Here is a 26,638-nt window from a genome sequence, read left to right as displayed (position 1 = left end):
ATTCACCCAGTGAAGGAGGTTAAGTAACATTTAAAAAGCATGTTGGTGTTTTTATTAAACTAGTTTTGACTTCATGGACAGATGCACTGAAAGGATCTTGTAGCCCCCTCAGTGTGCATGGATTGTACTTTGAGAACTGCTTCCTGAACTTCCAAGACATGTCGCTCTTGCCCACTCCACTGCGTTAGTCCCAGTCTTTATTGTTTCTCACCTTTGTTTTTATAGTCTCCTAAATGACTTTCCAATCTTCAGTCTCTTTCTTTCTCCAGAGTTACCTTTCTAAAATACAAATCTCATTATGTTGATACTCTTAAAATCTTTCAACATGCCACAGTGCAATTGGATAAAATCCAAATTCCTTCAGAGAACATAAAAGGTTATTTATTATCATAACTATCTTACTAACCTCTGTCCCTATCACTACATACTTCCTACACTTTCAGCCAATAAATTGATAATTCCCTTAAACACTTCATGGTTTTTATAGTCCCACACATTTTCACATGCTATTCTCTCCACGTGGAATACTTTCACTTTCCAGTTCCCACCTACCTCTCCAACTATACACATCAGTTTACAATCACCTCATGTTACTACCCACAAAATTTTATATTTTGTTATAATTTTAAAATTTTTTTAAAACATATACTGTTTTATAGTTATTTTGCTTATGTGTCATTTTCCCCTGTTAGATTATGAGCTATTTGAGGTCAGGAACTATGTCTGTCTTTGTATTCCTAGTACTTAACAGGGACAAAGCATAATGTAATCATTTAATAAATGAGTATTTTAATGAATATCATAGAAACTTCTATTACTGTCCTGGGGTAGAGTTGCTAATGAATAGTAAAAAGGCCATAGACAGGCAGGAAAAGGGGAAAAAAAAAATATATACGTATGTATGTATATGTATATATGCCTTAGCCACTTTGTTGGATGAAGTAATAAATCTTTATTTTCGTAATTCTACTCTTAAGTACAAAGTAATATTTCATTTTATATCTGTGTCCCTGAAAAGCTATGATGATTTGAATTAAATTGTAGTCAAATGGGTCACATTTTGAAAAATTAACCTCCTTAATTCAGTATAACTCAAACTCAGTGTTTTTGAAATGTTTTTGTAATTTAGCATTCTTAACATGAAGGCAAAAAAATGCCAGAATACTTCTGTATTTCGATTAATATTTTTAAATTAGTACCTTAAAATATTAGGATATTAAAATTGCCTTTAAGTGTGTTTTCTACATTGTTTTATATTAAAACTTGTTTGATTTTTGTTTTGAGCTTAGTACAGTTAAAATCTTGTAAAGGTCTTCTGTCAGAAGGGCACCTAAATAGATATCCCTGTATGCAACCTGAATCAACAACAACAAAAACCTCCTTTAAAATGAAGAAAAAAATTTACCAAGATTTCATAATGTATAAAACTTCAGAAGTTAAATAAAATTTTTATATGTAAGAAATTTTATTACCCACCATTTAATTTAGCGAAATCCAAATTACCTTAAAGCTAACTTTGTAGATTATACTTCCCTGCCCATGGACCGTTTCACTGTTCATTAGTACCTGAATAGAGGAAATAAAATAATTTTCTAAAACTAATCACTTTGGGCCTCGCTGATTTAGAATTTACGATGACTGAGATACTGAACTGAAAGTTAGCTATGGCCCATGGGCTAGATGTTGCCTACTAAATTAAAATTGTACACAAAATTATAAGAGAAATTAAATCTTTCAGAGAATTTTAGGTACTTTAAAATCATTCTTCTGCAGTAGCCTTGTTTATTATAAATCATACCTTTAAAGCATATTATTTGATTAAAAACCATTAGTAACTGAGAGTCTCCAAAAAGATTCTGAATTAGTGAGGTGTGTAATATATAGTCAGGTTTATATCTGTTCAGTTTTTGCAGGGATAACTTTGGCCAGAAATTACTTCTTGGGATTATGTTTGGAATTCTCTTGCTGTTTCATCCCTCTTGCCTTATACTTTTAAAAATTGGTAAATCCTCTGATGTCTGTGTCAGTGTTGTACATAATTAGAATGCCATGGTACCTACTGAGACACAAAGTGGATTTCTTTTACATGCTCCCTTAAAAAAATTAATATTTTATTTCCATTGATTTAAGGAAATTATTGATTGTAAAATATTAGTAATGGTTACCTGAACTCAAAAATCGGTGTATTGCTTTAGTAGAATTGTAAGAATAATATCAGGTTTTATATTTAATTTGATAAATTCCTTTTGGAAACAATTCCCTTGTATACCATTATTTTTTATATGAATGAATACATCAAAAATCAAAAACCAAAGGATATATGGTGATTTTGCTCATAAATCTGTTTTCTAGCATTCATTTACTACATACATTGTCATCTGTTAGTTCTTTTCTTTATTTCATAATTAATTTCAAAATTCAGCATTTTTTATCTAATTTAACATTTTCATATCTTTAAAGGTCCCCAGGTGCATCCAATTTTTCAACTTTACCAAAGATCTCTCCTTCATCTCTATCAAATAATTATAACAACATCAACAACAGAAAGTAAGCACTGAATCTTAAAAACTCTTTGTTTAATTGATCGCCCTATTGTGGTTGCAAAAATTCTCTTGTATCTAAAATTTAGGATAAAGTTTTAATGCATTAAAATTGATTTTTTCTTAAATCATTGGTCAGTTCTTCTAGGAGTAATTTCACAAGAAAGAAAACAGGTATAAACTTCTTGATTTAATATATATACTATAATAATTTACTAAAGAAAGCGCTTTCAGAATTTCACATTCTAAACATTAATTATTGAAATATATATAGAAATCTTTTAGAATTCAGATTCTTAGAAAGAATATAAATTTCAGATGTCATTTTAGAACTAAACATGTGATCCCAGACAACATATAGTATTTTTTGAAAGTATGTATCAGTGATTTTCAACAGGAAAGCATACACAAATTTTTATTTATCAAAGGCAGTTTTTTTTTAAGTTTGGAGAAACAATTCGTTTGCTCCATCATGAATGACATTCAGAATCTTTAGATTTATAAAAATTATGTGAAAGTGTGTGCTATATTGCTTTAAGAAAAAAGTTGAAGTCGCTTAAGATTCAGGATAACATCTGACAATGATGTATTACCTTGAAAATTGGCATGGTTCTCTAAAAAACATAAAAAGAAAACTTTATTTGTAAGGAGTCCAGTCAGTTATTGGAAGAACTTTAATCCAGAGATGATTATTGTCTTTTTACTTCCTAGATATTTGCATTGTGGTTTACATAGTTAAATATTTACACTACTTGTCCAGTTCATAAATGGCATCTGATTGTTTCAAAGAGAAAATTCAAAAAGACTGTAATTGTTTGTGAAATAATCTTTTAAAAAAAAACCATTAATTGAATTTATAAAGAATTAATTGATTTTCCCTTAAAATTCATGTGGGAGGGCATGATAAAATGATTCTAATTTTAACATATATCTGGATTATAAATATGTAAGAATAGCCAAAATAACTTCAGAAAGGAAAAAAAAAAGTATTAATTCTACAAATATCACAACCTGTTATAAAGATATAAGAACTCAAAACAGTATGCATGGTACTGACCTAAGAATATATCTACAAATCAGTGGAATAGAAAAGAAATAGATCTTTATATGTAAAAGAATTTAATGTGATCAGAAAGCGTTCTACACTAATGGAGAATGGGCAGGTTGTCCAGGAAATGTTGTTGGAAAAATTGGTGGTATTAAAAACTTCTCTTTAAAACTTCAAATTAAATTCTTCATTGTCAGGCATATAAAAATTAAAAGGCAAATAAACAAGGAAAATTGACAAATGTAGAGCAAATACTCTTAATATATCAAGTTCATTGAAATTTCTCATTTCAGTGAGAAATTTTTTTAAGACAGAAAAGTGGGTAAATGATGCAGCTAGGCAAGAAAAATAAAAGAAACATTTTAAATGTTCAAATTCACTACTAACTAGAAACATGTAAATTAAAACTTTAAAAAACTCCATCCACTACCCCCCACTTCAGTCTTCCTGGGAAAAATTAAGTGATGATATCTATTCTTGTAAGAATTCTGTTTGCGTGGTTGGAGTATTAGTCCAACTTTACTCAAAAAGAGTTTGCCATATTTATCAATAAGATTTAAAACATTTATTTCAGTAATCACAAGAAATGTACACTGTAGGGTAATTGTGAAATATTGAAGACACTGAATATCCAAAATTGCAGTGTAGTATGTTCTCTTCTATACAAAAATGTATGTCCACAGGCAAAGGAGGGAAATGAAATATCCTTCTATAATCCGGTTTGTATTTTACATGGTATCTCTTAATTTAATTCATCAAAAGTAATTTTTTCATAGGTGATAAAATATTACTTGTGTTTCTACCAGTTGCAGGTGGCTCCCACATTTATTGTAAGAGAATTTAGTTCTAAGTATAACAGGTGTTTATAGTTAGTGGTAGGTCCTGAGAGAGATTTTGAACGTTGATATAGACTGTATTGAACATAGACTGTATTTTGACCAGAGTCACCATATTAGTATATGTGGTGTGGTGCTTCTATTTTTGTCTTATTTCCTTCCCCCTCATAGTAAAAATATGACAGTACAGTCTGATCTCAAAATCCCTGACTGCAGAAAATATTGAGAGAAATTGGACTTTTTTCAAGTTTAGAACATGATAAACTAACGATTCCTCTCCTGTGACTACATTATATTTTTACCTATGTATATTTGTCTGTTTTAGACACTGAAATAGTCCTTTCATTATTAGGAAATTTTAATAGCAAATAGCTACTGATACCACCTTACTTGAAAGTAGAACTTACCTTTCTTAGCAAGGAACAAAATGTAAACATTTATAAAATGAAGAGTTTTATTTTTAAACTTTGAAAGACTTGAATTAATATTATCATATTTACCTAAATAATTATTTCACATAAAATTTATTTCTTGACTTTCTATTCACCTTATGGAAATAAGTAGCTACTTAAGACTTCAGATGGAAATAGCATAGTGTCTTAATTAAAAGTATGTAAAATAGGAAATGACCTTTTTAGATTAAGTACATTTTTGAAACTTCATATATGTGGAGATATACTCCAAGTATAAAGTATATATTAAAATCAGTTTAGATTTTACATAAAATTACAAGTTTAGATGGCATTTATTTACCAATTCAAGACTTAAACTGATACATTATTAAGATATATAATTTTCATTTCCAGAAATAAGACTATTAGTCATAAAAATAATAAAGTATACTTGCAAGTATTTTAAATTCAATAAAGTTTTTATTAAAGCTAATATTATGAAGAATCAGATGTCAGAGTATTGTTTGTTTATCCTGTGTAGTAATTTTACCTGTTAATCCATACAGTATTTGTTTTGGCCTCAGTTATAATTTAAGTGTATTTTTAATATGTGTCAAAATTTTTCTTTCTGCCCCCTGCATTCTTCTTCTGTCTTGCTACATTTGCTTTGATATAATACTGCTTTTTAAAAATCTTCTTAATATATTTATTTTCTCAACTCTTGGCATTCCACATCAGAGCACATTCTGTTTTTCTGTTAATACATTTAAAGCTCTTTTATTTAAAATGGAGATGACTCCCTGTAAGAGATTAAGTGATGAAAAGGAACTGGATGTTGGAGACTGCCAGAGCTAGCTAGCCATCTGGCTTTTGACAAGTTACTTGCCGAAAGCTTCATTTCATTAACTGTAAAGTGAGCATAATTATAGTTTGAGGATTAAATTATATATTTATAATGTTTATAATGTCAAATGTAAGTGCCAATTGAAAAGTCAATTTCAAATTTTTATAGAAAGACAAGTCAATTTGACTAAAGGAATGTTATATTTTTAATGCATACTCATTTAAGATGATAGAATTAATCTAATATAGCATTAACATTCCCATTAAGATTACTGGCAAATTTATTTTTTCAAAGTAGCATAACCTCATAGGATGAGGGCTAGCTTACAGTCTTTAGGGGAAAAAAAATAGCAGAAATAGTCATGAACGATAGAATAGAGGCTTTCTTTAGGGGCTAGGTTTCCATGTACTTTGTCAAAATGTTTGAAGAGCAGCTGGTTTTGGTATTTTCCATGACAAACTTTATTTGATTGAAAGATCACATAAGATGTGGATTGTAAGTGACCAATCAAGATGATTAAAACATTTGCATTATTATCATTGAGCATCTAGACTATATCAGTCTTTGTGCAAGATTTATACTTATCTTGTCACTTAAAATGTAGATATCCTTTAAGGATTCAGATCTTAAAAGACAAAACCAAATGCTGCTTTTGCAAATAAGACTTTTGTTCATTCTCTCAGTAAATAGGAATCCATATCCCAGCAAACTCCATCCTGTTGCCATAAAGAAGAGTAGCGCTTCCAACTTTCATTTGTGTTATGTGTGGGGTATAGAGATATCTGAATATAAACTTAAGGAATAAGCGTGTAAATGTGCTTTCAGTCCTTTCACTTGGGTGAATGTCGGTGTGGATGTGGAGGTGTATGTATACACAAGCATGCATTTGGGTATATTTCGCTCTGTATTCTGACTTCATGTTTTATTATAATTTTATACCCAATACATATGGGTTTTTTTTTAATGTATAGAAAATGTAGGCCTTGTATTTTTGTAATACAGAGTAGACCTTGATTTTTAAGCAGTTCTTAAAGGGGGGAAAATTTTTCAGGGGAGAAAAATAAGATTCAGCTTTTTGTTACATGTCCTCGAAGTTAGAATCCAATCACTGAGTGAATATATATTGAATTGCTGTTAGACGCTTTGCACACTTTATTAGTTCTGGTAATATAGAGTAAAATATGAACTATAAGCCTAGTGATCTACAAAATCCAAAATATGCTTGAGCTCTTTTTTAAAGTTTAAAACAAGCAAACAGCTACAATTCTATGAATTGATCAAGGTTACACTTATTTGGGCTTTGTTATTTTTGCTTAATTTGGGAGTGGATTGTTTTTTGAGTCTGGGAGCTGGTCTTTTATTTGTGATGGAGGGGGTGTATTCTTAAAAATGGAAAAATATTGATGAGATAGAATTGTGTGTGTAATATTTGATTGATAACGGTTTTGTGTTTTACCTGTTTGGTTTGCTGGTGGGGGTGGATGTTACTAAACGCTTTGTTAGAACAGGTGTTAGTACAGTTCACTTAAATTGTTGTAATAATAAAGTGAGAGTGTAGAAGCTACAATAGAAAGTATTTGAAATTATAAGTAAAAAGTATTTTTGAAAAATAATACCAGGTATAAATTGTAGCCAGTTGAGGTTTTTGTAAGAGTTACTGATTTATCATGTTTACTTGTAAAGCATATTCTTTTATTTACATCATTATTTGCTTTTAGCAAATGACCTTGACTCTTGCTCAGGTTTGTTCTAAGGAGTAAAAAAATAGTGATCGAAAGTATGCTTTTGAATTATATCCAAAGTATCCATCCTAAATATCTTGTAAGATAACCTGTTAAAAATTGGGGAAGAATCCATCCTTTTCCACAAAATCAAGAGGGATCTAACTTACTGACTTCTCTTACTTCTTTCTGAATTTATCCTGATTCTCTGAGGTTGAATATTTTGTAGTTTTTTTAAGATTAATATTTATTATACTCATAGTATAAACTATCCTGAAGTTATATTTATCTAGTGAAATAAACTACATTAATCTAACAAACTAGAAGAAAGAAAAGCCAAATAATACTGGAATGTACTTGCTTAGAATCACTTCATTTTTGCATCCCATCCACCAAAGCTGTTTTCTGCATTTGAATATTAGATTTTGCTGGTCTAGAATACAACAAATAGAATCTTCAGTGCATCAGAAAAGTGATGTCACAGAAGCCTTGGAAATCTATGCTCTCACCTGTAAAGCACAGCTCTCGCTGTTTCTACTGTTCTCATTCTTATTACAGTAGCAGGATGTAAAAGGGACATGAATGAGATGACTTATTGCTGCGGGTGGTGTTTAAAATCTGAATGTTTTAAATTTGATGGAGCAATGAAGAATGGAGCAAGCTGTGAAGCAGCTCCAGTTAATCAAGGGCAGAAAGACGTACTGTGGTTTGTATTGGTTAGTGTAGTATATGATGCAATGATTTTGTTGACTGAATGAGAAGTACTTTAATTAAGGGGATTATTTTCATTTAGGTTCCTGTTAAAAGTACCTGAGTTAGGTAGTTAGTCATTTTTTTTATAAAGCCCTTATCTCAAATAGGTTTAAAGTGCTCTGTTCATTTTAACTATATGATAATTGGCTGCACTATAAAAAATATTTTTTGTTTTCTTCCAGTGTGAAAAACTCAAATTATTGTCTCCCATCATATACTGCTTATAAGAACTATGATTATTCAGAACCTGGAAGAAACAATGAACAGCCAGGCCTTTGTGGTCTAAGTAACTTGGGAAATACGTGTTTCATGAACTCAGCTATTCAGGTAGGTGTTTCCAGACAAAGTGAAACTCATGTGTTTTATGGAAATCAGTAATTCAAGAGGAGTAGAGTTGAGTTTTACATGTCAAAACATGAGTATCATGTGTGTTTTGAGAGTTTCTGTTTTCATGGAAGATTTAAGCAAACACATTTGACTCATGCATTCTAGTACTGGTGGAAGAATATCTTATCATGATCCTCTATTAGGTGACATGTGACTGATTACTGCACAGTAGAAGGCTGAATATAAGTTCATGCAAAAATATAATTCCAAGCAAAACCTAGGCTCTCTGAGAAGAAGAAAAACCTAGTGAGATTTCTCGTTTATATGAAGTCTCTTGCTTTTTTTGGACATTGATGGAAACGGTAGAGACTCATATTTTATGGTCACCAGTGTTCTAACTCTAAATAAAATTGTTTTTACCTTAATATGAAATTAAGATTTAAAAAATAAGACAATTTTATGAACCTTTTGTATACATATTTTAACAAGCACTTTCGCTTAATGTCTTTTCAATTTCAGGATGTAAGAGATCACTGCCCTTTTTTCCCTTTGTTTCTCCATGGAGCTTCCCTTTTCTTCCTGCTCTGTTTGTACCCTCTTCCAGCCTAACTTGTGAAATATTTATGTCTTTGATTGATTTTGAAGTATATATATATATATGTGTGTATGTGTGTGTGTGTATATGTGTATACATATATATATGTATATATATGTATACATATATTTGATTGATTTTGAGATCTGTATATACTTTAATATCACTGTCATTGTGTGTAATATTAGAGCTGGTTATTTCATTTCCCTTTTACAAATAAAATTCTGTATTTCAGAAAGCCCAAGTCATATACTCTTTTGATAATTTGAATTTTAAGCATCTTTTGTTAAGTCTTTTTTTTTTTTGTATTTCTGAATTTTTATTTTTAAATCTGCAATATCCTGTTCTCCATTCATATTTTAATACCGAATCTCCTGTGCCCAGGAGGCACCCTCCAAAGGTATAGATTAAATAACAGAGTATGAATTGAAAAGGACATTATTGTGAATCTTTTTGACCATCTGAGAAAAGTATAGGTCTCTTTACCATTCCAGAGTTCTAAATAAATCCTTTTTACATTGTCACTAATCCAGTTATTTCCTAAATTAACCATTGTTTTATAGCATTCTTGAAAAATTAGAATTTAACTGTTTTAACTCTCTAAACCAGTTTTGTTTTTTTTTTTTTTAGAAAAATACAAGAGTGCATAATTGATTGATTCCTGATGTCTTGGTTTAGAGTTGAGCCAGTCAAGGAAATAGCCTGTCTGCTCAAGCAGATACTGTGTAGGTTAATAAACTATTCCTTTAAACCTTCTCTGACAATTAATATTGTTTATACTTGAATGTGAATTACTTTTTTCAGGAATTTTTTTTTTCTAGGATCTTAGCACTAGTCAAATAAAGAATTTTTAAGATAATTTATCTTTATTTTTCTGAAAGAGGAGAAAGGGATCTCATCTGAGAAGAGCAATCCAAAGCATGTTTTTATCCTGATAGTTATTTAGATAACAGAGTTAACTGCATGGTTACTGAGCTTTCAGAGTTAGGGACAGGGCAGACAAATTGTAATTTTGTTTGGATATCTGTTGGACTACCCTACCTAAGCACTGAAAAATCATCTTTAGCACCATCTCTGGAAAATGGTTTATGTAGCTGATGGTTACATCAGTATCAGGAAACTCTTTCTCACATCATCAACTCATATTAATTGTTACATAACTGCTTATCCTTTCACTACCAAAATCACTCTCATCTGGAGTCTTGATATAGCTTGAGGGCTTTTGAGTTTTGTTTTTGTTTTGTTTTTAATATTCTAGTATGGAAAACCAATCTTGGTGTTTTTTCACAAGGATTAAGAATAGGATTTTCATAAGAATTTTAATAGCATAAGCATAAAAAATTTGAGTCTGTTAGAAGAGAACAAGGGTTAGTGTTCATGCAAGGCTCTGGCTTACATTCAGACTACATTCCATCTAAGGCAATATTACATTCTAGTTTCCTGTGCCTTTGTTATACTCTGTTTCGTATTTTGTCTCCATATGGTTAACTCAGTTTCTGGAAAATGAGTATTAAAATGAAATCTTCTAGTCAGCTATGTTGAGCTAGCTTTGGCATTTGTTGAACTTTCTTGTGTATGTTTAAGGTATCAGAAATTTCATTTTATTAGTTTTTGCTTCTTTTCAAAGCAATTTTATTACGATAAATTGGTAGATCTAATGCTGACCTTCTCTTTTAATATATTTCACTTTTTTACATGTTTCATTTCAACTGAGAAATAGCCACGAGGGTGAAGTTTGTTAGAGTGATAGTTTGTAATTTTCTGATAATATTTTATGAAGTATTATCAGCAACAGATACTATTTTACATCTGTAACTTGGTTGGGAATTGTTACTTCTCTAAAATAAAGCTCCAGTCAGGTTGGGGAAGAGAAAAAATGAGTTTTAATTTTTGCTGCTTTTGACTTTAAATCCAAATTCAGAATTTAAAAAGCTAGTGTAGCTTCAGTTTTATTTTTCTTAAAGCTTCTATAATATTTAATTGCTTTAGATGTCAGCTCTCAAGCTGAAAATTCACCATAAGAAGGAATACAGTGGTGGCAGTAGCCAAAATTATTCTGTCTCATGAACACCAAGTTCTTGGGTCCACAGATGAAGAGAGTAAGAAAATACCTAATAGAGTAGATTTTTTAAATAATTTTTAAATATTTCCTTAATTATATGCTTTTTTAAAGTTCCCTTGTAACTTCTGTGAAACTGAAGACAATTCATGAGCTTCAGAAAATATTATAAAATAACATTTCTACTGATAATTTGAATTGTAATATATGTTATTAATTCAATAATCCTAAAAAATATGAATGGGCATTAATACATCAGGCAGTATAATTATTAACATAGTGTTAAAAAATATGGGTGTGAAAAGCATATCTGTTTTTTTCTGTGTGAGAATGGATTATGCTTAACCCATCAGTAGCCTTGAAATAGTGAAATCTTTTCTGATCACTTGTTGTTAAAAACTAAGCAGCACCAATCTGAGTGTGATTTAATAATATTATTGTTATTACTCAGTTTCATTATATTGGTATTCAAGATTTTCTCTGATTTAATGGTATGAATGAGTATTAAATTTTTCTGATAAGTATAGTGCTGCCATATAGTTTCAATTTATCAAGTTAATGTTTATTGAATGTCAAACATGTGAGATATTTTAAGACAGAGATCCTGACTTAATGAAAATTACAGTCTTGATATTGTCATTTTCAAACTTTTTGCTTTTTAGCATGAAAGTCTTTTTTTAATTATTACTATGATAAGTTTAATTGTATGTTCAATATTTAAACAGATGTAGTGAAGTTTCTTTGGTTGGGTGAAGTGCCCAGAGTCCCATCTGCTTTCTTCTACTTTCTTAAATGGTCCCAGAAGCATTCTCATGGACTCCCAGGACTCTGAGGAACAGTTTAAAAACTGTGTTCTGGCTAGAAAAAAGAAAAGAACACATCAAAAATTGACAATTTAAGTTAGGAGCACAGACTATGGAGTTACAGTACCTGGATTGAAAACATGTCTCTCCTAATTAACTTGCTACCCAGTATAGGTTATTTCTACAACTCATTTTTCTCCTCAGATGAGGAAAATAATAGTACCCATCTCTTAAGAGTTTTGTGGGGATTAAGTGAGTTGATGGATATAAAGCTGTTAGGATAGTGACTGGCACATCATAAATGAATAGGTATTGGGTTGATACTAGTTTGTCTTTTTTTTAATTGAAGGAATTAAAAAGAGTGACTCTGGGAAAATTGTACCATCTATATCCCCTGGATTTGTTCTCCTTCCTACAAGTCTTATTCCACTTTGGCTACACCTAGTGAATGAAGAAAGAATTGGATGTACTTTTTTTAAAATTTACTTTTAATGCTTTTTAACTTAGTATCATTGCAATAATAGTGTTTATCATCGACTCCATTTCTGAACTACATTAGTTTAGCTCTCCTGGGCAAACTGATAGGCAAGGGATTTAACAACATAGAACTGTTCATGAATAATCAACCTGCAGGTAATTTAAATTCTTGAGTTCAGGTTATCCCTGATCTCAGCCTCCTGAGTAGTTATGATTACAAGCTTGCACCACTGTGTCCCAGTGGTACAAACAAGTTACACAATAGATTTCTAGTGTATTAGACCATTGAGAGAATGTCTGGTTTTTTAAATTTGCATTACTGGAGGTAATTTTAATTAGCATTAGTTGAGTAGATTTCAGGAGCACTCCAACCCTTGTCTTTTTCATTGTCAAGGCCTAGGAGGCTCATGATTGGCTTCCTGGAAGAAGCAACTCTTCAGATAAGATTTGAAGCAGGGAAGTGATACGGTCTTTTCCACTGGAAAGCAGCATGGTGTAAGATGGTTGTTTTCAAACTCTTTACTTGGAAGTAATAGGGCTCCTTAAACAGACTCTAGAAAGTCATTGAAAAAGATCATTGTAATCAAGAACCTGTTATCCCTGTTATACAATGTAAAATCAATTGCAATTCCAAGCATTCTTGAAGTCAACTTTTTCCTATGATCTGTTGGGTTAGGGGAAAAAAATATTCAGTAAATTGAGAGGAATATTATATAGAAATTTGAAAGGGTTTTTTTTTTTTAAGACTTAAAAATAATGAGTAATACTACACAGAAATAACACTATTTTAAGAAACTAGATTCTCATTATAATGTAAAGCAGTGAAAAAGTCATTACTAAAGCTATTATTTCTATGTTCTAGTACTTCATAGCTTTGACTATGACTATAATGCTTTTCCCCTCTCACCGTGAGACTTTTTTTTTTTTTTGCATTTATTGGAACAAATTTTTGGAAACCCAGTTTAACACGAAGCTTTCTAATTTTATTCAAACTAACCAGACTTACAGTTGAATAAATGAACATAGTTAAAAAGAAACATCTAACCCCTGAAACAAGAATTTTTTTTAAATAGTTTAGGATTTTGAAGAAAATGACGACTTCGGATAAACTGAGAATGTGGCTGATTAAAAATTCCAGTACTAGCTCACACAGGCACCTCTTCTCTGTGTGGCCGCTGTTGTCTGTAACAGCGTAACTATTAAATGTTTCCTTGTTCTTAAAAAAAAAAAAAAAAGAATTTCGGTACTATTCCTAGGGCAGATTTTTATCTACCCAGGCAGTTAAACTCAGTTATTTGAGTTCCCTTCGTACTATGTGCCAAAAATTACATGGCAGACTAACATCAGAAGTATGTTTAATTGTCTATCAAATGACAACTCAATCAGGTCTTTCCATTTTGATATAGATAAAGAAATGGAAACTACCTAACGTGTATTAGAACCATTCACTTTCTCAACACAGGCACCAATGTTTTTATTTCTCACTTGTTTGAACTGGGGGAAGGGAGAAGAATTTCTTTAGAAAGGGGGCTGGGAAAAGAGAATCTGAATTCTCAGGCAGATTATTTTGGGAAAAGAGTATATAAAGTGTAGTTCTGTATTTAGTTTTTGTAACTGGAACAGAAATGGTATCTCTGCAAGAATACCTTATACCTGTGTAACTTGGCTAGTAGTGATTTCTTGTCATGAAAATATGCCTTTCTTAACCAAAAATCATACTTGTCTGCTCTTCACATTCTTTCAAATTAATATACAAATTTCTCTAGGATTAATGTTTCTATTTCTGAATTAATATAAACTTTCTAATGTTTTGTGTGTCCCTAAGTCTATAATAAGAATGACATGAGTACAGTTACAGGTAAAAAGAAGGGTATTTCTAGGAGCTGTAAATAGTTACATCTGATTTTAATACAGAATTATTTTACATTATACTCACTAGGTAGAATTCTTGAAGTGCTCACATACATAGCAGCAGTTACTAACATAATCAGACTGAAGTATCTTATACTGACTTTAATAATTCAAAGGATTTTTATTTGTAATTGAAAGAAAAACCTAAGAAATTTTCATTTTTGATTTATAATGGTAACTACAAATTTGCCCCCTCTAAAAAGACAAAAAAAAAAAAAAAAAAGGAAATGTGGTTTCAGACTTACTTCTGTTATCTAAAAATCAAAAACAGTTCATCTTTTTGGTGTCAAAATCTTTTCTAAGATACATTTTCCTCCTTTGTTAAAGGTATACATGTCATTCAACACATGATTAGGGTATTCTGAAGTATGTCAGGCTTATATTCTAAATTTTATAAATTGGTATTATTGAGTAGTGTTGCTGGAAAATATAAGATATTGGACTGATAGAGCTTTAAAATGGGGAAAGCCATGCTATATTCCTTCTAAAGGCTTGTTTGTTGTCTTTTGCCTATTTGTTCTTATGTACACATTTAAATTCTGGTCATTTGAGGCTATGCTTTATTTTCTACTAAGTGGCCCTCATCTATTGGATTTTTTTCTTTTAATGTCACAAAGATCATCTTTCTATTTTAGTTGGTGAGTAGGATTAGTTTGCGATGTTGTATGTTATCAATGATCAACTTCATTAGTGTTGTCACTTTGCCAATAATGGATGCTTGGTTTAATATTTTTTAATATTATATATATTGAAACCAATAGCTAAGTGTTATCAATCACTTCTTTACCATGATTTGTAAACTGTACTATACTGGGAGAGGGTCAGAGTTGGTTGCTGAAAACCATTGCTTAATTAATAAGATTTAAAGTAAATTACTAATTCTCATAAACTCATATTAAAATATTAACAGCCCAGTAGTGAACCTTCAGCCTCTGATAGTAACAGTACCCTTTTCTGCATAGTAAAGGTGGTTTTTCATATCACTATCACTTTCTTAATTTTCTCTTCACTGAGATATTTGAGTTAGGGCATCGAGTATCCTTATTTCACTGATGAAGAAATTGAGGCAAGGAAAGTTTAAGTAACTTGTCCTTCACTATAACAAATTAATAAATCAGTTAAAACTGGGCTATTATTCAAATACTCTGAGATAATGTATCTTTCAAAGTTATACTAATCAACTTGTAAAAAGTTCTTTTCAAATGTTTTATTGTGGTCGAATATACATAACATATACCATTTTAACTATTTCTAAATTTACAGTTCAGTGGTATTAAGTATACTCACATTGTTGTGCAACCATTAAAAATATTTTTGTGTTTATGCCAAATACTTGGCCCCAATAATGCAAGCTGTAAAGTAGTATTACTGTTGTACAATCCAGTTTCCCTGGGAGATTATTTACACAATTAACCAATTTGATGGTAAGTGTGTTCAAAATAGCTCAAGAACTCCTTTTGGAATTACTTTCATTCTTCTGAATGTCACTGATAGTTCTCTTCCTTTGACGATGAAGTGTTATTAGAGCATTAACTACAAAATATTGTAGGTGCTCAGACTGGGTGATTTTTTTTCAGATAATAAATATTCTTATGAAGTCATCCATTCATTTACTCAAAAAAATTATTGAGGGCCTATTAAGTGCCTTCAGTCTGATAAGCAGTAACTATACCATGGTGAACAAAACAGTTTCTATTTCCGTGGGTCATAGTCTAGTCGGGGAGACAGACATTAAGTAAATTGTGAATATAATAAGCATTATGAAGAGAAAAAATCATGGAGAGTGCTATGAGTATAACAAGAGCTGGGAGAGCACCTCATTTATACTGGATGTCATACTCCCCAGAAGTAACGTTTGAGCTGTAACCAAAGAGTAGGTGTTAGTTAGGCAGGTTGAAGTCAAATGGGGCAACAACATGTGCAAACCCCCTAAGACAGGCATGTTTAAGGGACCAAAGCTGAGTAACCTGTGGCATAATGTTTGAAGAGGAGTGGGATAAAATAAGTTTGAAGTAGGCAAAAGCGAGATCATGTAGGAGGAATTTGGATTTTAATATATTACAAAGGCATTGAAGGTTTTAGGCTGCCATCATCTCATATGGCTTATTACAGTTACCTTCTAGCCAGTTTGTTACTCATGCCCTTAACTCCTGTGGTAATCCTCAAAAGAACAGTCAGAGCGGTATTTTTATACTTAAGGCTTTTTCCTGTTGCTCCTTGTCCATGTCACTAAATACCTTCTCTTTTCACTCAATGAAAGCTAGAGTCCTTAAAAGAGAATATAAGGACCTGCATGATCTGGCCCATGCTCTCTTATTTCCTACCACTTTCCTTCATGCTCACTTTGCTCTGTCTTCACTAGGCCCCTCACATAGGCCATGAATGTTCCTGCCTCAGGGTCTCTGAACTTATAATTTCTTATGCCTGGAATGTTCTTTCTCCAAATATTTATATCCTTGCTTTCTCATTTCCTTTAGATCTGTGTTATCAGTCAGATCCTTCCCTATCCACTCCATATACAATGGTAACCACCTTCCCACATTCCATGACCACTTGGCATTCTCTCTCTACATTTTTTTTTTAATTTTTTGTCTATCTGTTTGCCTCCCCCTATTCCCAACTCATGCTCCATGAGCACAGGGGCTTTGTTTTAATCACTGCTATAGCCCATTTACTAGAACAGCATCTGGCAAGTAAGAAGGCATTCAAATTAATGAAAAGTGAAGAAAATCACAAATGTGTGTCTAGTTTCCAGCTTGTATATCATAATGTTAACATAATGATAACAGTGGGAGGAGAGAGACAAGAAAAGTAGATTTGGGGCAGGGATAAGATTGAGTTAATTTTAGGCGTATGAAACATTGAAGTGGCTATGTCGTAGGCAGATGGATATGCTAGCATGGAATATAGACCAGAGACTTAGGCTGGAAATAAAAATAAGACTGTTTGTAGATGGTACTTAAAATCAGGTAAATGATAGTATCTGTGAAGTGAGGGCATCTGTGAAAAAGAGATCCCAGGACTAAGCCTTATAACATTTAAATGGAAGACAGACACTACTGTTGCAGCAGGAAAAAAGGAAGATATTATAGTTGCAAGTAGTTTTAGATTTTGTGATGACTTGGTTATCCTAAAAGTATGAGACCAGATCATTAGCTAAGAATGAAAGAATAAGACTGCTTGGCAGTATTGAGATCTCATTTGAGGTTCTAGATCATCATTTTAGAGTGGTATAAATTTATTCACTTGAGATTTTCTTGAGCAGTGTTTAGCTACACGGTGCATAAAATAGATGACTGGGTTCATACAGTGAAATAATTGGGTTCATCTACGGTTGTAGAGAGAAAAGGACAAAGAAATTAAGAGCAGCTAGACTGTTGGGAGGGGTGTTTTTTAATTTATTTATTTTTTTAACGGAGATACTGGGAATTGAACCCAGGACCTCATGTACGCTAAGTACATGCTCTACCACTCAGCTATTCACCTCCACCCCATTTTTTATTATTGTGCTAATTTATTTAGCTAATCCAGGAAACATCCATTGAATCTCTACTCTTTGCCTAGCATACAGAGTCGTAAAAGACAGTGCGTATCTTCTAGAATTTCGTGTTGTAGTGAATGAGATAGACATAAATACAGTATAATCTGTGATATGTTAGAAAGCATGATCAGCCAAATGTTTTGGAAGCAAAGAGAAGAAAGCCATTGAGAAATAAGTGAGGCTTCACCAAGAAGATGACATTTGAGTTGGATCTTGATTTCATTTGATAGAGTACATTATTCATTATGACGTATATTTGGTTCATCTGATCATAAAAATAGCAGTGAGTTATCAGAGGTACAGCTATTACATTATAGCTTGTTCACACATTTTTCCACCACAAAAATCCTACATCAGAAATTTTATTTTACCATAGCAAAACACATTGTTCATACACTCAATAAATACATATTGGTACCTCCTGTATGTTAGATAGCAGTGCTTTTTCGTATGTCTGCCAGCTCTAAAAAGAGAAGTACCTAAAATATTTTGAGCTATGACGGTATCAATGGGACAAATCTAAAAATATATCCTCCTAAATAAGTTACATCAAAGATGATGTTCACTTGAATTTGACGAGTTTACTGGAAAATCACTCTGCTTTATAATCAAGTTTTGTGTATAATTAAAAATGTGTCTCTGGCTTTCATTTAGAGAGGTTTTGCTTTGAATATAAACTGAATCATTGACACACACTAACATACATACACACATATGTATTTATTATGCATATGTTAATGAATACATATATTTTTAATATATTTGGTATATAATTGAGGTATTTTGTATAATTCTTCAGTAATTGTCCAGGGCTTTTCTAAGTATTACATACTTTGCCCAAGAGAAAACTTTCAGCAACTGTTTTTAAAAGAAATCAAAAACAAATTTTTGACCAGAATGTTACTAATTATTTATAAGGAAATTCTTAGTAGTAAGATATAACATTTTATGATTCCTCTTATATTCATTGGATACCATACAAAAGTATCTTTATCATCCCAATTATATCACCATCTTCCTGAGACCTCAGTTACCTTCTCTGAGACTTGTTCTATTAATCATCTCTTCTTTGTTCTATGCCTTTAACCTCACCTCTTTACTGTCTTCCTTTCAGCATGTATACATGGTCAAGTCTTTTTTTTTTTTAATGGGGTGGGAGGGATATGGAGTAAGGAGAACCCTTGACCTTGAAAAGGATGGTCTCTGCTTTCTCCCTGCTTTCTCATGTCCCATTCAGTAGTCCTCATGTCTACACATAGCATAGTAGTTATGAACTTGGATTTTGCAACATGACTGCTTGGATTCAAATCGTAGTTCTGTTACTATAAGCTGTGTAACCTTGGATGAGAAACTTCATAATTTCTTCATCTGCTTAAGTAATTTCTTCATCTGCTTAATGAAGATAGAGTACCTAAGAAGTGTTTGGCACATAACAAATAGTGTGTAAGTATCAGTTGCTGTTATATCATCACTGTGACCATCATACCACTTATAGAAATTGTTTTGGGGAAGGTCATTCTTGACCCTGAGTTTGTTAGGCTCTTTGTAGCCCCTTTACCTTTGAGAAGTTGACATCCACTTATAACTGACAAATCCCAATCTGTCGCCACCCTAATTCTCCCTCCTGAGTTTCCCTCCAATATGTAACTATTAGATGGACATTCCAACCTAAATAATATTACAGATAACTCAAACTCAGCATGCCTGTGACTAAACATATTTCCCAGAAGCCTGATGCTTTTATTTCTTACACTCCCTATTGGTACAACCATTGACCCAAGCCAAAATCTGAGCCTTACTCCAGGTCCTATTCATTCCACCACCTCTTAAATATCACTTATCTCTGTCTTCTCCTCTCCTGTCAGTACACTATTTTAGCACTTGAGCATCTTTTATGTGAACTTTTGAAATAGGTATCTAACTCATCTCTCTGTTCCCTCATTTATCCTCTTTCAATCTGTTTAGTGTACTGCTTCCACATCACTGTTTTTAAATGGAAATACGATGGTTACCTCCTTGCTTGAAAGTCGTTTCCTATCACCTGGAGGATGAAATCCAAACTGGACCCTACCTCTTTAATGAAAACAAAAGGTTGCTAGAATTCATTAAGTTTCAAATCTCTTTATGTATAATGTTACCTGTTCCCTGGTTGCCTTTCAGACACACACATACACACACCACTTTTCCTCCATTAACTCTCTTCTGGGCAAATACCTATTACACAGTGAGAATCATGAAAGTAGAGACTGTCTTTGGTTTTCTTTTATATCCCCAATGTTTGGTATAATGCCAGATAATAGTAAGTACGTTAGAATAGTGTTTCTCAAAGTGTGTCTATGGATGAGACAGTGCTGATCAGTAATAAAATAAGTATAGAAATTAAGTATAAATGATCCAAAATGTTTATAGCAGTTTGACAGGGTAACTTCATATCTATTAAACCTAATAATTAAAAAATGGGAGTTTGTTTTTGTTTTTTATATCATTTTTTTAGTGGTTCATTTTTATTTTATAAAAAAAACTTTATAGAAGTATCAATCTGTGACAATTTGGAAATTTTCTGAAAAAAAAATTAGTCCTTCCATACAGATTTGAGAAATACTGCATTAGGAAAATTTTTCTGAAATATTTAGTATTTGACCTGTACCAGATTAATATTTCTGAAGCTGCCTAAACAATAAAGAGCACAATAATGTTAAAAGAATTATAGCACATAATATATATATTTACTTCTTGCAAAGACCTCCCAATTTATATAAAGTCCAGTAAATACTACAGCTTATGTTCTGCCAATGTAGCCAATCTGATAGCACTTGAATTGGGCGCCGTGTTAATTACAGCTTGGCAGAGCATACCCCTACTGCAATGCAAATAGTTTCTTGAATGATTTTACAGTGAATGATATAAAGAAATCATCTTAGAACATTGTTTCTATACTTCTAGAGACTTGCAATAATGATCTTCTGTTATTAATATTTGTTGAGTGATTAATCAAATAAATTTAAAGTTCTTTTTTATTATGAAAATAATCAGAAACCTTAATAGTTCGTGCTATCACACAGTCAAACTTATGTTTCACTTTGCGTAAATATTTATTGTTAATTGTGGGTCTAGTGTAATGAAGTGATACAGAGAAGGGTATGACTTGTTGATTACCATAAAGAGTATAGTAAGTCAGTTAAACTTTTTTTTAAAAAATTATGCTGTCCCTTTCTGTGTGCCTTAGCAGGAGGGCTAAAAGATGAACAGATCACACAATTCTTCATACTCATTTATTCAAAAATGTTTCTTTACTGAATATTATATGCAAGGGACAGAGCACACACAAAATTATAAAGAACCATTGTTTTTTTCTTAAAACGTTTGACCATCTTGTTTGCTTAAAATTTTGGCATTCATTTCATTTTGAGCTAGTTTTGAATTATTAATAGGGTAGGAGTTAAGATACTAAACATTAAAATTGAATACGTAAGCTTTAGTTCTTTAAAATAAATATAACTTACACTAATGTTTGTCAATGCTAGTAAGAACCATTTGGCTTTAGCTTGTTTCCCATAAACTGAATATCTGAACATAAAATCACTCAGTAACTTGTTACTAAAAAAAAAACATAGACAATTGCTATTACTGTCTGGTAGGTTTAAAACATCATTTAACTACAACTACCTTATAGCCTCGTTGTTGGTGTAATCATTCTCCCAGAAGCTTTCAAATTTCTCTCTGTTGCAAGTGGATATTCTATCCAGGTTCTACTTTTGCTTTTAATATGAAAATCTGTGGTCTTTATATCATCATGCTTTTTTAACATTGACATGTCTAGTTACAGGACTTACTGCAAGTAACAGGGTAGTCTTTTTAACAAACTTAGAATTCTCCTTCCTCAGTCTTATGGATGAAGGGGGAAAAGGCATTGAAATTTCTTATCTAGCCAACAAAATGTTTCCAATTAGTTCTCATACTTCCCAGAGTTTTCATAATTCTTAAATTCAAGTAGTGTGTGAAGAAGAGATTCCATAGAATTTGAAGGAAAGGAAGTTTCGTTTTATTCGTGTCTTAGGCATAACCAGGTTAATGATGTTAAAATATTAGAACATCCTTGTCCAATTCAAAAACCCTTCCTTTAGAACTACTTTATGTAAAATTCCAATATTTTAAGAAGAGTATATGCCAGTTCTCTCTTCACTGACAAGTAGAGAGGGAAAAAACATCAAAATAAACTTTTTTTAACTAAATAAATTTTAATATATCCACTTATATTTTACTTACATAAACTTGTTCTTTGAAGAAGGCCTGAAGAGGAAATGGAAATGTAAAGCAAAATAGAGCTATACTTGTATTTGTTTTCCCGGAATATGCGGAGAAGCTTCAGAATTAATCTCTCAAATATAATGAGATTTGCCTTTCCTAAGGAAAAAAATAACAAAAAATAAAACATGAAGAATCTTTAAAAATCTTATTTTTCAAATGAACTTGGTGAAGGGGCAGGCCTGAATATATTTGTAGTTCTTAACTGTAAAAGTCTACATCATAGTTTTCTGTCTTACCCACTATTTCATTACAAAACTAGAGCTAGTATCCCAGTTTTAATAGGATGCTTCAGAATTATACAGTACCTTTTTAGAATATTTATTCTGTCATCATGACAAATTGAAAAATAATAACATGACAAATCTGAAAATTCTTTATCCATCTAATCTTAAAATCCAGAAAAAGATATTTGGGGTATTTTGAGATTACTTTAGCCATGGATTACTTCAGGTTTTATTTTTTTAATCATAAGAAAATAAAATCGTTTCCTCATTTTAGATTGGGTTTCTGTTTTTAGTATTGGTCAGTTCAAAAGTGTAGCTACTTTAAGAGTTGTGAGTGGCATTACATTTTGATCAGTTACAGAATGAGTTACGCAACTCAAAGGCTTTAGGTAATCAAAAATTAAGTTTGTTTTCTTTCCTGTTCTAGTTACCGGTTTACTAAAATAGTGAGCATACATGATCACTTGAAAATTGGGCTTCTGGAGCACCTGAACAGAAAGGGAGTGGTTCATATTCAGCATTACAAAAGACAACTTTCTCTTTTTGAAGGGGATTACTTTGCTATTTTCCAGGTACTGGGGAAATTCCAGATTCATTACAAGTTATTGGGATGGCTATTAATTATTCATTTCCTAAAGTATGTTGATTACAGACTTGAGATTTGGTTATATAGTAGAACTTTATTTCACTTCATCAATGTAAAAAAAATCTATGTAGAAGTTTATAGTAAAATACAAAATTGAGACTCATTTACATGAGTCAGTTACTTTTTCAGAGACCTGTAGAAACATCAGTCTTACTGATCAGAACACATTTAATGGAAGAACTTTTTGAAAGTAATGAGCAGTAAGATTTTTGCATGTGTATAGGAAAAGTTATGTACAAAGCATTGTAGTCTTTCTAAGAAATTTAAATAATGAGAGAAAATCATACTTCACATAATACTCCAATTTTAGGATGTTGGTTTAAGGGTGGGAATTCATAACCAGAGAGTTTTTCATAGATAATTAATACTTTATAAAATAGTTGAATGGTATGTGCATTCTTTTTAAAAATAGTTCTTCATGGTGGCAGTGGTTAAAGGTCTGTATACGTTGAACCACATAGCAAAATGTCCACTGGATGAGATACGTGGTTATTTAGAATTCTCTTAGGAATTGTTGTGTCTAGTTCCAGGTTTATTTGGGGAAAAGAGTCTTTATAAAAATATGATACCAAACATTTTTCTTTCATACATCTTTTACTTACATGGATTTATCTTGAGAGTTATTTTTTGAAGTATTCACAGTAGTTAATTTCCTTCATTAGGAAAGCCTCTTTAGGCATTATTTGGACTTTTGTTTTTGAACTTGTAGAACTTTTAGGTATGTACTTATATAACAGGGTGCAATTCAGATCTTGGTCAAGTGTTTTCCCACTGTTCTCAGTCTAAGGACTGCTTCCAATCTTTCTACCGTATATGTTTTTATTTATTCATCATACCTTTGTTGAGGTATGTGCCAGGCATTGTGCTAGACGCTGAGTTACAAAGATAAATAAAACATGGACTCTGCTTTCAGGATAACTACAGTATAAGTCAGTTCAAGCAATCGAGTTAGCCCAGAGGAAGGAATATTAGTTCCTCTTTGAGGTGCTGAGATGTTGAGATGAGTGTTAAAGAATAAGTAGGAATTTCTTACAGGCAAGAACAGTCTATGAAGGGGAGGAGTACATGTTAAGGTTCAATCTTAATACATGAAGGAATATGGCTTAAGACTCTTAATTCAAATTCACATTCAGGAATACTCTCATTTTTTGCAGTTTCCATTTTAAATGCTTATGTAAGCACAAGTAGAGAACTATAAAGCCTCTTTGAGGAACAGATACTTTTGCTCATAAAATGATTGGCTTGCACATATACCATTTTGTCATTTCCTGTGGATTAACACCTTTTCATACTAGCTTACATCCTGAACCTTCCAGTTGGCCAACTAGATGCTGTATCACAATGCTAAATTAATGAATGCCAAAAGTCTACCGTATATTAAACATGAAAGTTAGTTTTTAATCCCTAGGTCTTCAAATGCTCTTGTCAGTTTTGCACACTATTATCTTGCCTAGGAATCTTAAAAAATATTTAAATAAATATTTAACCTATGTGACAAGTGCATTTGCCTGTTAGTTAATGTAGCTTATTAACTTTTTCTCTTTTTCATTAAATTGAAACTACTGGTACAGAATCTCTTTTTTTTTTTTTTCAGTCTCATTATTGCTTTATTTTTAACATGGTATTTGATAAAATTCTACCCAATATTAAGACCGACTCTAAACACAATTATGATACAAACAAAATGTGGCTTAAGAGATATGTTTTATGATCAGTCACATTACTTCATATTTGGACCTCATTTCTTTGGTGATGAGTTGTAAGAGCTGGTATTTTCTTAAAATGTGGAAGTGTTGGCATTTGTCAGTGTTAGGCAGTTGAAATCAAATGTATTAACAGGTGAAGCTCAAAATGACATGTGACTGAGAATGTCAAAAACTCAGTAGCCACAAAAATAATATACTTATGTTGTTTATATAATCCTTTTTATTTTTATGACACATTCATATATATTCTCAGGTTTTTTTTTCTTTTCATTCCCAGTTTTTGTTAAGAAAAACCATATGTATTAAAGGATGAGGTTTTTTTCTTATCCAGTAAAGGAAGCATTGAGAGTAAGAGGTATATTCACATAGGCGCAGGACATGCTGAATGATTTCTAATCCATAGTTTGTCGCTGAGTAAGGTATCTTACAAATTAAAAAAGGATATTCCTTATGTCTACATATGTAGGACTTTCAATACATATACGCCTTAAAAAGGAATTGTTTTGGGACAGTCTCAATGAGATAGGAAAGTTTTTTGTATTTTGTTTTTTGTTTTTTTACTAGTAAAAGGATCTTTGAGAGAGATGGTTCACAACTCCAGTTATGGTTTTTCTTATTGACCTAATGAAAATTATCTTAATTTTTTAAAACATCGTATTTAATGGCAGCCAGTCCAAGTATGCAGTTTTCTTATAATTGTCAAAGATGTTCATGTTTAAAGATTGAATAATGAGTTGCATAAATTACAAATCAAAGTGCATTATGACCAACTTTAAGAAATGGGCTTCTTCTGCCAGAATGATGGCATTGAATACTGGTATCACCTGGGACATAGAAATATTTTAGTTGTTTGACCTCTGTTCAATTGTGCCTTGAAATTTATACCAAAAGAGAACTTGTAATATTTAAATAGTCTTTATATTATTTCAAAACTGTTATAACTCCTATAATAACATTATTTTCAACATGAGGGAGAAAGTATGGTATTTTCAAGCTGAGGAAGAAAAGTCTGACAGTTTAGTTTTTAAACTATTACAAACTGTGCATTAGAACAATTAAACTGGCTATTGAATTTCAGTATTTATATGTTTGTACAAATTTTTAGAAAAATGAAGGTTTTGAGTTCCTTAAAACATGTTCAACAAATAGGATGCCTTGGGGGGGTACCATTTAGGACTTAATGGTTTACATTTAGATAGGTATATCTCAAAATATATTGGTTATGATACCTTGATACGTAGGTAATACAGACAGTTACTTATTAAAACTATTTATATTTTGTTGTTTAGTTTCTTATCAGTGAATTATGATCAGTTTCAAATTGGCATAAGTAACTATGAAAATAAGCGCTGGTTTCTCTGTCAGTGACTTTTTAAAAATCCAAGTGGAGACCCACTACAGAGCAGATGATAGACTGAATAAGTCCAACAAGAGGGGACCAGGGAAATTTTGATAGGTGCTGTTCTAATGAATTAGTATTCAAGTAGAAGTGCTTGAAGAAGCTTTTGGAAATCATTTATTGCAAGCAAGTGTATTTTTGCCTTACTTTGTGATATTTCATCTAACAAAATTTGAGTACTTTGTGCCAAACACTGAAAGAAAAAAGTGGGAAAAAAAGAGGATAAATACATTAATACACATAGGCAAAAACCTAAGTGCTCAGTGCTGGAGATATAAATGTAAAGAATATCATAATTCCTGCTCTCATGAAGTCTGAGCCCATTTGGCAAGATGGACAACCTAAAAATTAAAGTTACAGTATATTATAAAATAAACACAGTAATAAAAGTAAGCACTGAGTGATATTGGAACATGCAGGAGGAAACACTTCTTAAGGGAATCTGGGAAGACTTCTCAGACAGGATACCTGAATGGTTTAGTAGAAGTTAATAAGGCAAAGAAGGTAC

General features: G+C 31.7%; 1 protein-coding gene across 9 annotated transcripts in view; it reads left to right on the top strand.

The window, feature by feature from the left end:
• USP15 (ubiquitin specific peptidase 15) overlaps positions 1 to 26,638 on the top strand; it is a 107,715-nt gene that overhangs the window by 59,744 nt on the left and 21,333 nt on the right. For 3 of the 9 annotated variants that reach the window (XM_010989147.3, XM_010989150.3, XM_064491146.1), the window contains 2 exons: positions 2,461 to 2,547; positions 8,317 to 8,461. In XM_010989147.3, coding sequence (XP_010987449.1) covers positions 2,461 to 2,547; positions 8,317 to 8,461 — 232 coding nt within the window. Of the gene's footprint in view, positions 1 to 2,460; positions 2,548 to 8,316; positions 8,462 to 9,686; positions 9,782 to 22,806; positions 22,952 to 26,638 lie in introns of those variants that run through there. The other 6 variants (XR_010382954.1, XR_010382953.1, XM_031462353.2 and 3 more) reach the window with 6 other exon arrangements.

This window comes from Camelus dromedarius, chromosome 11 (assembly GCF_036321535.1).
Source record: "Camelus dromedarius isolate mCamDro1 chromosome 11, mCamDro1.pat, whole genome shotgun sequence".
Classification (NCBI taxonomy): domain Eukaryota; kingdom Metazoa; phylum Chordata; class Mammalia; order Artiodactyla; family Camelidae; genus Camelus; species Camelus dromedarius.
The sequence above is the reverse complement of the archived record's forward strand: the minus strand, read 5'-3'. Positions and strand labels throughout refer to the sequence as shown.